The following is a 13,446-nucleotide window of genomic DNA, read 5'->3' on the forward strand; positions in this document are numbered from 1 at the left end:
TTCCTCCTTTCATGTATTTTTGTTCTGTCACATTGCCATGCAGTAAAATTGCCAACGTAATCTGTTACTTAACTCCGATGAGCACAGTTCAGTGTTCATCAACAAGTGGAGGTCTTCAAGCTGAATCTTTCAGGTTGCTTATTTTTCATGGTTCCCCCCCCCATTTATTAGTTAATAGTAAATGTGTTATCACTTTCCTATTTGATATTGTTAGATGAGGTCATCTGCATACTTTTAGCTGACCTCAGTGCTTTAATTTATCTATGATACTGAAAACGTCAAAGTTCAAGATACTCTGTATGCTTTACCACAGTTAGTACTAGCCTGTTGAATTTGCACAGTTAAATTCTGTGATTGTATGCAAAATGGTGACATTCTTAATAAAAATAAGACGCAAAACTTGCTTTATCTGAAATTTCTTGAACATCTAATTTCTTCCTTCAGTGAAAGACAAATAATGGAATGGAATGACTGTTACCCAGCTCTTGTTGGCTTCCTTTACAGACTGCATTTCTTAAGTTAAAAGTGTGGCTTACACTGCCTGATTGCATTAAATGATTAACCAAAATCACTGATCCCCATCCCAGCGGGTGCTCTAGTGTGAAATTTGCTGTGCCATCAGGTTTTCAGGAGATGAGATTAACTTTAGAAGATAAAGGAAAAATAGAAAAATGAGATCTTGAGCAGTAGCACTTAGAATTACTGTTAAGTGGCACTTCATTACATGAATTTGACTGGGGACTTGATCCCTTTGCAGTTTGTTGGGCGTTTTCTTTGCTTGCTTGTAACACAGTTACGTTGCTGCACTTGAGAATTCCTAATCCTCTGTATGAAGCCTTAATTGTACCAGTTACCCTGTAATCGGCAAGAATATTGCACTGCTCTTTGCCTGACGTTTGGGGAACTTTGCTCATAATGGAAATTCAGAGCCATTTGACTGACAGAAGGCTTTTTGACACAAAGCTTTCAGGCCGTGGAGTCTGAGAACAGAATCAGAGAATCACGTAGGTTTGATTTTTTTTACTTGAAGTTCTTTAGCCCAGAAGTAACATGAGAGCCTTCACTTGCTTCGAGTAGCACTCTAGAAAACCTGGTGCTTTTTTTCTGAGGCTCTGGCAAATTCATGCCCCCCCCAGTTTAAGTATATTCTCATGGCATTAAATACGGCTCTTTGTTAAAAAACAAAGCCTTTTGGTAGCTCATATTTCAGGTATTTCTAGGTTCCAGCTTCAGTTTACAGAACAACAAGAAAAGCAATCTTCCTGCCAACAGAAACAGAGCGCTTAGAACTAAACTTCATTTTCTCTTTTAGTATAAGCTGGTGATTTAGTACACACGAGTCAGTGCAGCTTTTGTGTGTTTGATCAGTTTCTCTGCACTCTGCTCCTTTCCTCCTTTCTGCCTTGGGTCTAACTGAACTTCCAAAGAAAGCAAAAAGGGGGATTTCAGTGAAATGACAGTTATATGAGATATATTTACAGACTTCTTAAAACCTGCATATATGCAAACCAATTGTTATTGTATTGAATGACTTGTAATTCGGTTACATTGCCTTTTTATAGACACTGTTGGGTATTTCGCTATCTGATGGTCAGAGTTATGCTCCTGAAAAGTCTCTTTTATGCCTTTCTGCAAACCATTTGTAACAAGGCACATCCAGACTTGTTGCCAATGAATCGCCTATTTTGCCTTTTTTACTCAGCACTTTTAACCACAAAAAATATACAATAAGCAAGTCACAGTTGGGACTTTCATAAGCTTTGGAAGATTTATCTTCAGATGGAAGCTATATATAAGTAAGACTGTTTTCTCAACAGAGGGTTTGACCAAAGCTGATTGTATTTCAGAAAGAGTAACTGTTATTCTCCATCCCAGCTAATGTGATCTTTTTGAATTACTGGAATGAGCAGAGAAGCCCTTTTTCCATTTGAGTCTGCCTGTACTGTATCTTGAACAAAACTAATCTATTTAAAAGCTTCGGGAGCTTTTAAATGTCAGCTTTCAGCTGACATGATTTCAGTCACTTTAAAAGTCAAATACGGTAAAACGCATGGCACTTCTATTGTATTTCGGTAGCATTGGATGCAGAGGTCCTCATCTAAGTTTTGATGTTGATGAAAGCAGAAGTATTCTTTAAAGTAATTTTAAAATACCTTTTTTTTCCCCCCTTTCATCAAATCACGTGAAAGAGCATAATAAGAGAAATAAACTGAGGAATTGGGAGCATCCCGAAGCACGTAGATAAAGCGGAATGTAAATTACGAGTAACAAGATGGGTGCATTTATTTAAAAATAGAAATTACAGATCCAGTGCAGAGGGGAAAAGGCAGGGCTGGGCTCATCACATAGTGTAGACGTAGCCAGGCACAGGTCTAGCACCGTGTGTTTCAAGCTTGTTGGGGAAGGTGGTGCCCAGTCAGGTAGTGAACGGGTGCGTTTTGCTGCGTGGAGAACTACTGTGTTGTGGCCCGCAGGACAATTTGTGCAGTATGCATCCAGCTGCAACTGGACCTATAAATTCCATGGTTTTCTCATCCCAAAAAAACGCCCCCAAATAACATGTTTTCCCGACCATTTCAAGAAAAGATAGGCCAAAGCAAACGTTAGAAGCGGGCTGTAATGCAAGCATTTGCATGCAGCTGCGAGCGTTTCTGTGCCCGTCACCCTCTTCAGCCAACGCTAAAATTAAACAGTCACAGATTATATTTGAGTTTGAAATTGCGATTTCAAGACAATATTGTCATTTTTTCATGCAAAAAGTTCAACCAAGCAGACTTTTTTGCATCCTTCAGTGGTAAATCCTGGGATGTAACTTTGGAATAGTTTTGCTGCAGTGCACTGATGTGTTTGGGGCAGCTCAAACAGGCTTGGATGGTGCGTGTTAAAATATGTTCTGTTTCCTTGGTGTTTTCTGCTGAAGTACATTTGATTCTCTTACGTTATTTCTTGCTGGAAAAAAAACTCTGCATGGATTTTATGTCCAGTAAGAGAAGCACTTGTTGTAACTTTTGGTGATGAAACTTCCCACAAATCAGCAGTCTCCAGAGTCATTATTAAAACCCATCACCCTTAGAGGAAACACTACAAGAAAACTCTCCGCAGAGGAGTTGCACAAGAGTAAATAACTCTTGGTTTTACCAGCTATTTACTATTCTTAAAAATGAATGTAGGTTGCTCTGCTCCCAAACCACTAACTTGCTTTTTTTGTGCTTGTGGGGTTTTTGTTTGGCTCCAGTCCCCTGGCCATTTTCATACACAGCTGAGACATGGATGCAGGGACGTGCAGCCCAGATGGGTTAGTTTCCTGGTGGGAGGAGGAAGAAATTAAGGAAATAAATTAAAGGATGAAAGGAGGAAATCAGTGAGTGAATTTTTATCTTAATTCAGAAGAGCTACCCTAAGACAGCTTGGTAGACTTGATTCATATATTTAATAAGTCTGATTCATTGTATTTTTAACGTGATTTCTTCTAGCTCTTTGGTAACCTCATTAATTTGTTTCCCATTTTCATTTTTTAGTTTGGAAATGAAGAACAGCAGCTGGCCTGGGCAAAGCGTGAGAGTGAAAAAGCAGAGCAAGAAAGACTAGCTCGATTGCGGAGACAAGAGCAAGAAGACCTTGAGTTGGCTATTGCACTCAGTAAGGCTGATATGCCAAACTCTTAAGTAGCACTTCTTTGGCTCCACCCTGTCCAAGTGAAACCTTTAAACGTGGCTTTTATAAAAATACTAAGTTCTTGGTTTATGTTGTAAAAATAATTCTAGTCACCTTCAACTCTAAACGAGACTGGCTGGTTATGTCAAACTGGGCTCTGTGTGGCTTTTCAAGTGCATCATATGCAGGAAACACTGTATAAGCTGTATTATATGTTCTAGATAAAACTTACTGCTTGTAAGAAATGTATGATCCTAAGATACTGAAAGCAAAGTTTCCTTATCTGGAAGACGATGTTGCGTATAGTGAGCTGCAGCTTGTGAATCTGGCTTTATATTACCTGAATTCCATTGGGGCTCTGAGGCTGCAGTGTGAATTTCAAAGAAAATGTCATAAAATTATAATATTTATAGAATTAACTTCCACTTGATACGTTTATTTAGCAGTTCCTGGTAGGTTTATCAGTACGCCATCTGCATCATCTATGTCGAAGTCTTCAGAATAAATTCATTATTAGATGGTCCCTTTTTACCCAGGAGATGCGGCTTTTACAAAAGAATCTGGCCATTTATATCTGGTGGATACAGACATGGTGAACTGTGTAAAATGTTATGAATTTGTCAATGAGAAGTTCTTCTAATTTAACCATTAGTTTGCATTAAGTTGTAATAATTGTGTGTGATGTTGTAAGAGAGGGAGTTAATTCAGTTGTAAATTGGACAGAGAATTTGGCAATTAAATCATTAGGTAAAATCTTGCTTTATCTCATAAGCAAGTGAGATTGTGATACAAGTTTGAGGGCTGCTTTCATTTAAACCCAAGCAGTGGAAAACTTACCAAGTCTGAGCAGTGTTCATCACTGCAACTCGTTTTACTCTCTTTTGCTCCAACCACCAGAACATAGACCGTATGATTTGTGGTACCTGAGTGTGTGAGACAGTCCCTACCTCTGTTTCTTTATTTCCACCTATCTAATAGTATGGGGTTACAGATCAAACATCATTTAGCTGAAGTAAGGCCAAGTTGAAACAGGTTTTATTTGCCAAATACGCGTTCATACCTAAGTTATAGAAGTACTGCTGGACTGGATTGGCTTTAAAACACAGCTTGCAGAAGTAAGTCCAAGTAGGAACAGATTTTATATGTACCTATAGAACTTAATACTTCCACCTGGTAAGGATAACACAGAACGTGTTTTACGTGTCATGTCCTTAAGAGAAGTCTGTGAATTATTTACTTACTAAAAATGCCTTTTTGGTGACAGGAACTCGAACACTTCAGTTGTCTTTGCCTTGGACTCATGTTTAAATAGAGTAGGCAAGTCTTTCCTGTCCTTGGCTCTGTAGAATCCCAAAGCTTAACATTCTGTGGTTTTATTGATGCAACCCTTAAAATGAAACTGTGGTATTCCTTCATCATCTTTAATGCATTTCTATTCTTATGTCCTTGCTTCCTTTCATTTTTCATACTACAATGATAGTGCCTGTTCACTGAATGAAAACAGTCTTTCCCCATTCTGTTGTAATGGCCTTATTTTGGATGCTTTCCTTAGAGATAAGAATCTGATTAGATTCATTTTAATCTCCTTAGTAGTTTTCAGCTCTGAAATGCAGCTAAGATGTGGCATTTGTCATCCCAGGTAGTAGTGAGTAGGTGTATGGGTGAGTGTGTGTGTGCATACACACATGTGCACATCCATCCATTCATGTATGCAGCAATATACCTGACGAAACTGAACCCTTGTATCTCAAAATGCAGTTTCATGAGTCACAGTTCCCTGTTTGCTTTGTGTGCAGTGATATTGCAAGTAATGTGAATCATTAATTGCCCTCAGAAGGGGAGAGGATGCATTCTAGTATCAAACCCAACCACATAAAGCTCTTGAATTCTCTCTTGTTAACGACCCCCATGGAATGCAGTAGAAGGTATTTCTGATTTCACGGAACCTGATTTGAAATCCCTTCCCATTGTAATGTTTCTCCAAACTATGTTAGATTAAATGATCAGGCATACTAAAATGTCAACAACTTCTCTTTTCTGTCAGTGTACAGGACTTGAAGTCTCTCAGAGCAAACTTGGGCCTGTCTATAGTTAACATGAGATAAAACTCTCGCTATGAATGAGCAATTTTCCATGTGGAATGGCTGCAGGCTTCTCAGTGAAGTTAATCAGATTGTATCCATGTGTAAGATTCTCCTTTTCATTTGGGCCTAAGTCTTTGTGGTGTCTCTTCTGCTACAATAAACCCCCATTCACATGTAGTGCCTTTTTAGAAAAGAAAATCACTTTTGGACTACTGCTTGGATGAGGTCACTCCAGAGGGACAGGGTGGATGAGCTCAATAGCCTGATTCATCTTCTGAGTTATGTACCATAACAAGACTTTCTGCTGCTTTGTCAGTGCTCTGAAATACTGTAATTTATACTGCTTCTAAGGCAGTGAGTCGGTGTTTTGAAGCTGTTCAGCAGGAAGCCAGAAATGTGAATTAACCTAGCATTCCATATAGTGTTAGAACTAATTACTCATTTTCCTATTTCCTTATTGACTCATTCTTCATGTTTGCTTGGACAGCAATAGAGGCTCAAGCAAATGAACAAGGACAGAACGTGTTCTCTGTACACAGTGTGTTAGATTTAGTAACCTTAGGTTTCCTGAAACACTCTTGATTCCAAATTTTAGACACTGCAGTAGAAGACAACTTAGCTGTGATTTCTCCCCATTCTATTTAACACAGTTTTCCATGCAAAAAGGAGCATTGCCCACGTTCTTCCCTTATGCTTGTAACTCAGTGCTTTGTATAATACCTGCACTTCTTCTTCTAAGACAAAACTTCTAACGCAAGGCATTGATCATCATCTTCCTCCAGAACAGTGAAATTTAAAGCACAAATAGGCCTATTGCCATTTGGGCAGAGAAAATATGTACAGTGCAAGATATAGAAAATGTGAGTATACACAATGCATATACAGTGTACATTGAGATCCATATTATTTGTGTCTATGTGTGTACATATATATATAGTGTATTGTATAATATAATAATAGTGTGCGTATATACTATATACGTCCACATACTGCGTCTAGTATAGAGTTACTTGTGCTGTACATAAGATGTGTATATACAATGAATATGTAGAATATGCATATATATTCTATATATTAAAGCCTGTGTGTATGTATGTATTCTGTAAGCAGAGGTGGATAAGAAATGGAATTTTTACAGGAAGGCAGATTAGATCGTGGCTCTTAGAATTTCAAAGTTCTGGTGAAAGAAAGAAAAAAGGCAAAAATGACTGCTTCTGATGAGTTTGTTTCATGATTACTTTCAGTGGCATGAGAAACTGTTCAGGAGCTGTGCCAAGTGTAGAGAGAAACCTGGCAGAAGGTCAGTGCCATCTGCACTGGGTGTGATTTCCCATTCCTTTGAGATTTTAAAGTGTCTTTTTGAAAAGGCTCCATTTCTGATCTTCTTGCATGGGATGGTCATGTCAGCTTTTCTTTTTTCGCTAGGCTGAGGCAATGGTTTTTCTCCTACATTTGCTTTTGGTTTCACTTTTCTCTCTCTTTTCCCCCTTTTCTAAAAAAACATTTTTAAGGAGCTATTCCCATAGCCCCATACCCCCCAAACAGTCACACACTGAGGTGGGAAACATCTTTTCCTTGCTTCATTCTAGTTATACAGGTTGCACGTAATTGTCATCTGGATTTCAGCTCTGCTTTTCCTCCTTTTCCACCTAAGCTTTTACTTCAGGAGGAATGACTATCCATTGCATTCTTGGCTTTGAGGAAAGAATGGAGGTGATTCTGCTCGAATAAGTTATGAGGCTCTGTGGTACATTGAGCAATCATTATGAGTTTAGTAGGCTTTTATAGTGGCATATGTGTGTTTTATGCAGAGTATCGTCACTGCTGGAATGACTCATGGAAAACCATGAATTGCACCCAGCGCCGAGGCACAACAGTTAAAACAGGAAAGGCAGACAATGATTCACGTTGAACCTCCGCATGCAGACCTTGCATGTAGGACACAGGTATTGAATTACCCACATTAGCCTTTATAGACCAGTATGCTCACACTGGCCTCGAGTGGTTTCCCTACGATCTATTCAGATAGGCTTGTTGTAAAACATACCAGTCATTCTGCAATAAAAGCAGATGCTCATAAAGCAGTGCTTCAGCAGCAGTGCTCTATGAAGTGTTTTTATATTGGCAAGTTTTTCCTTATGAAACCTCTGCCCTATGCGGATCATCAGTCCTAACTCTGTTTAGTTTTGTGTGCTGTGCGTTCCAAGCGTAGGAAATTCCAGGCTGTGTCCCGCTGCAGAACCTTTTCTTTTGCTAATTCCTGCCTGTGAAATCTGTTGTCAGGAGTTTTGTAGAAATCCTTTTGTCATCTTAATGCTCAAAGATCATGCACTTTTCTTGATTCTTCTTCTAATCCTTTTTGGGTTACTATTTCTTCTGTAGTGTTTCTCCATTGAGAAGAGTATTTATTCTGTAGAACCGAGGCCCAAGGGATTTTGGTCCAACTAGGATTGTTGCTTTCCCTCACGTATGAGTTTGATTTCTCCTCCTCCTGCATTGTATTCCTCCCTCTCAGGAATTTCATTTCTGTTTAATCCTCGTTTGGAATTGGAACTCTGTTGAAGTGAATTGATCTGAGCTAATAATGATCTAATTCAAATCCCTTTCCACACTGATGGAACAGCAGAGTTTCTGTTGTGGGTCAACTGTTGCATCTCTGTAGCCTTCACAACAATCACCTTAGGAAAGGAATTTTGCTTGGGGTATGGTGGAATCATAGAAGATTTATTTTTAGAGGAAATATGTTAACTTTTATTCATTGACACACCTGTTTTATCAGTTGATATACTGCTCTTTTTACTTGAAAGTTTTATAAATAAAGGCTAATTTGTTATAAAATGGAGCTTTCATTTTGCCAACTTCTGCCTTCCCCTTTAAGTTTTCACTTCAAAAGGAAAACTAGTGGCTGTGGTTCCTTCTGTTACAATTAGAGAGTGCTCTTCTGGTGTCCCTTGTAATACGGCGTTCTTTAGTCTGACCTAAAAAAGGTGGAAACACAAAGTGGAAACTGCGACGCTGACCTAAATTTGACTAATCTCTCCAAATATGTACATTGTTGTAGCTATATTTCTCTTTCAAATGTTGTAACAAACTGAAAGGTATTTTAGTTTTAACCCATCTCATGTGTTTATTGTTTAATATAAGAAAAGAAATATTATTGTTTAATATAATAAATGAAAAGTTACTTTTTGGAGCTCGGAGACTTTGGCAATCTTTCTTTTCTTTGCTCTTGTCTCAGACTGGTGAATCTTGCTGTGCCCAGCTGCTTGTTTCCTTCTGGCCGGTAGCCTCCGCGTGCTGTTTTCCCTTCTCTCCTTCCCCTTCTTCCTCGTCCCGGCCCCATTTGGGCTTAGAGACCAGTCAGAGAATCCAACGCCGCACCCTTTCCAAAACAATTTGTGTGCCACAATGCCAGCCATCCTGGGAGTTATCCTGGGAGGGGTTCGGAGATCACCAGAGACAAACCCTGGCTGCTCGCTGGAAAAACACACCTCACTGTCATCCCATTGGACATCGTTCACTTTGACTCATTCTTCTCCCATCTGTTCATTTCCTCTGCCCCTGCACACGTTGGCATGGGTAACGACCCATTGCCAAGGCAGGTTTCTCTCGGAATTGCTCTCCAGCAGTATTTTTAGCAGGCTGACATTTTGGAGCCAGGAGCTGACTCTGGTGCGGTGTGGCATGGACAGGCACAGCTTCCTCCCCGGCTTCTCTCTTCCCTTGCAAAACAGGGGGCTGCAGAGCCAGGCTTTGCTCCCGCTCAAGGTTTTGGAGTCTGACACACATAAAGTTCATCCTTCCACTGTCACAAATGCTTGGCTAATCTGCGTTGTCCGTGCTTACTCTAAAAGGACCCCCTGTACGTAGAGGCCAGGAGGCTCTTCATTGGGAAGGGAAGGAGAGCATGGACATCCTGCTCAAGAAGAAACCTCTGCAAAGGGAAATTTGAACCTGAAGGAGCTCAAAGCTACAAGCTCAGCTGTTAAACCTCAGAAACAAACGTAGCATGCGTTGACTGCCTAAACATGACCCAAAGCCAACTTGTGTTGTGCAAGTCTGAGCTCGCGGATCCCTTCCTGCCATCCCAACCGCTGAAACTGGAGTCATGGTTTACCTAGGAAGACACCACTGGGAGAAAACTACTGAACCTCCCGTCTGCTGTACGTGACCATCGGTTTAGTCACTGCACATCTTTCACCTCCTGCCTGGTTAGCATTTCTTTCGATGTAATGGCCACAATTAAAGCTGTTTATTGGTGCTGATACAGCAGCACTCACAAATCCTATCGCCTTCCTTACCGATGAAGCCTCACGATGCTCTTTGCCAGCTGCAAACACACTCCTGCTGTTTAACCTCCCATAAATGTTGTTCTTAATCACAGCTTCTCAGGAGGGAACTGTACAGAAGAACAAAGCCCCGTGTGCTCTCTGCCCATCCCTTTCACCTGCAGGAAGGGCACCCAGGCGTCCTACATCCTTTGTTGTGCAAGTGCTTGTGATGTAAAGCCATTAATATACCAAAACCTAGAGCAAAGAAAGGGGGTGTTGGGATTTGAGGATTGTTTGGTGTTTTGTTTAAGCCTCGGGCTCAATAGCCTCTCACCTAACACATTGAAAGTCACAGGGGCTGTTCAGTGTGATATTCCAGGTATTTCCTGATGACATAATGCTAGCTCAGAGCTCCAGGAATGCTCAGAGCTGTAAGAAGTGCAAGAAGCCAAAGGAAAAGTGATTTAAAGGGATCCTGTATCTAATTATAAACCTGTAACAGGTAAGTTCATCTGCAATTTCTGTATTGCTGGATTTATTCTTACTACAAAGGGCAGAATACTTTTGATTTGCTCCGAGGAGTTGTAATTGAAGCAGGTAAAGAAGCAGGTAACTAATGCCAACTGTGGTTAAAGAGTAAATGAAAACCTTGTTGCTCCTGCTCTTCCTGTGCTTGGAAAGGTGGGTTTAGTAAAAGTGAATTCATCTTCATTACATTAAGCATAGCACATGACTCATTTTTTGTGTCTGCATAAAATACTGTAAGATCAAATAATTGTGGCTGAAAAGTCAGACCTCAAAAGATTAAATCAAGCCTACTCTCTGCCTAACAAGTTCAGGATAAATCCCTGTCTCCTCTGCACACTTTGAGTATTGTTCCACTGCAGAAACGATTCCCAATCTCAGCCTAAGTGATGGGGAAGTGGTTGCTTGGGATCAAATAGGATGGAGCTTTTAAGGAGTCTCTGGGAATCAATAAGTGGAGCCAGTTACCTGCAGGGCCTGTGAATTGTGTATGGCTCCGTGCTTTAGATCGCTGGATTTGGCTTGTAAACCTATTCCTTCTCCTCCAAATGTATGGGAAGCACATTTCTGAACGGAGCGGTGCCTAAAGCCTGGGTCTTCATGGCAGAGAGAGGTCACTGCAGTGCCAGGGAGTTCCAGGAGCTCCAGCCTCTCCATTGTGGCACAGAGGATGAGTCCTGGGCAGGTGGGACCCGTTACAGACCCAGCTGAGTGTGGCCCCCTCCAGGACACGCAGGGATGGGTAAGGTTTGTCGAGGCCACCAGGTATGTTTCAGATGTTAGCAGCGGGGATAGCTTTCTCCCTATTAAATTACACGGTGTTTGGGTTGAATTCTCCTCTTTCTGTTTTCCCCCAACACTGCTGGTTACCATGGCGATGGCTACATGACTTTGTTATAGTTGTTTTACTTAAATATAGCGAAAGAAATTGCTAGAGCTTGGGGTTCTGGCTCCGAAAATTCAATTTAGGGAAAGCCTAACAGCTACTCTGTGTTATAGGTGCACAAAATAGCTTCAGAAACCACAGAGCTTCTAGCACAGAAAACCACAGAACCGCACGGTCCTATAATCTGAAGAATGGGCAGGCTTTTTGGGGCACTTCTTGTGGACGGAGGACCAACGTTTCGAACTACTCCATGCTTCCAGGCAGCTTGAAAGCGGCTGCGAGCACCCAAGAGCTCACATGGGCTGAAATCCCCCGTCCTTACTCGAGGGCAGCTTTGGCCAAGATGGAAACTTCAGCTCCCTCCAGCTGGGAAACTGCAGCTCTAAAATGAACTCCCAGCAAAGCCAGAGGGTTCCTAGCCCAGCCTTCAGCTTTAGGGCTAAGGAAAGGGGATTTGGAAGCGCCCTGCCCGCTCGCTCGCAGGCTGCCACCGTGGTGCTGGGCTGCTCTGCAGGGTGCTGAGAGCTGGAAGGCGACCGAGCGACAGCAGCAGGGTGGCAGGACCCGGCTGTGCTCTGGGTGCTGGTGCAGCAGCAGCAGCAGCCTCTGGGTTAGGGTGTTCTCTGCAGATGACTTCCCATGCAGGACAGATGTAACTGACTCCTCTGAAGTCAGCAGCTGAGAGGGAAACCGGTTTGAGTGTAGTGAAACCCAGCGCTCTGAGCCCCGGCTTGGACTGAGCTGACTTCCAGCAGTACCCCCTTTGGGTGGCGGCTCCAGTTGAGGCATACTGGCTCATCCTTTCACTAGGAACATCGTGCAGGATTTGCTCGGTTCCGCACTTAACGCGCTCCATCTAATCGGGCAATCTATCTTGCAAGCCGAGTGAGCCCATCACCGTGGTGTCTTGTGAGAAGGTGTGTGAAAATCTCGTTTACAACGGACCCTGCCTTTCCTCCCATCAGGTCCAAGCACAGCTTCGTTTTCTCCCTTTCCTTAATGTGTCACAATCCAGTCCAGGATAGCTGCGGATCCCTGCGGGCTTCCCTGGGAGGCAGACGGGGTTCTGGGTCTTTTGTGTTAATGACAACAAAAAGAAGGTAAAAGATGCCGAGCTGATGGTCTATGATTACAGGGGTGATTTCCTGCTGGTGTGGGAGAGCGGTGGAGCCACATCCATGCATCTTTGGATGCACTAATTTAAAGCAATTAGTTAAAAAAAAAAGAAAAAGAGAGTTGCCAATTACTCAGAATGTGAGAAGAATGAGATCAGCATCTCTTTCTGTTACAAGATTATCTCGAGATTCAAGAACCTGCAGTTTCCTGTGAAGACCACACAGAAATTATCAAACATGCCCTCCTTTAAACCATCGAAATCAAGCTGGTCATGAACTTTTATTAGTGTTCTGTCCTCCCTGTCCCTGCCCACTTTTAGAGGCCTGTATTTCTATATTTTTATGTGGATTTTTTATATTTAGACATTTTATATGGTTTTTTTTTTATATTTTTATGTTTTATGGGGAGGGTTATATTTATATGGGGGCTTTTATATCCATATATTGTTATATGGGGGGGGAATTTGCCCTATTTTCAGATGAGTCACAACGAATCTAAAAGCTCAGAGGACACAACCTGCTCCTCTTGACAGCGAACACCGCAGAGCAGAGTGTATCTATCTATCTACGCTGTTCATCACCGAGAGTTGCTTGGTAAGACAGCCTCATGCAGATAACAAAGGTCTTATCTGAAGACCTTCTGGTGAACAGGAGCAGAGGTTGGGACCCTTCCGGCTACACCGGTCCCTAGAGCAAAGGGAAACTCGGCTGTTCCCATGGAAAGGTACCGGAGGAGGAGCACCCACTGTGGTGGGTGCTGCACAGGAGCCACGCAAGGGGGGGGTTAGGGTTGGTGAATGCAGGAACACTGATCTCTGCCTGCAGGCATCACCGATGCTTCGCGCTGGTTCACTGGCTGTAGCTGCCTTCCACTCTCGTGACTGGGGAGGATGCAGAAGTGCTGGGAGCGC

The 13,446-nt window shown here is 42.0% G+C and overlaps 1 protein-coding gene across 7 annotated transcripts in view; it reads left to right on the forward strand.

Moving 5' to 3' along the window:
• The window catches only part of EPS15L1 (epidermal growth factor receptor pathway substrate 15 like 1), a 43,874-nt gene extending 34,943 nt beyond the window's left edge, over window positions 1–8,931 (forward strand). For 6 of the 7 annotated variants that reach the window (XM_062618713.1, XM_062618711.1, XM_062618714.1 and 3 more), the window contains one exon: window positions 3,519–8,931. In XM_062618713.1, coding sequence (XP_062474697.1) covers window positions 3,519–3,665 — 147 coding nt within the window. In that variant the 3' untranslated portion in view covers window positions 3,666–8,931. The remainder of the gene's footprint in view (window positions 1–3,518) is intronic. The other variant, XM_062618715.1, reaches the window with a different exon arrangement.
• Window positions 8,932–13,446: the final 4,515 nt, after the last annotated feature.

This window comes from Pezoporus occidentalis, unplaced genomic scaffold (genome assembly GCF_034315485.1).
Source record: "Pezoporus occidentalis ecotype Australia unplaced genomic scaffold, CSIRO_AGI_Poc_V1 ctg202, whole genome shotgun sequence".
NCBI classification, from domain to species: Eukaryota; Metazoa; Chordata; class Aves; order Psittaciformes; family Psittacidae; genus Pezoporus; species Pezoporus occidentalis.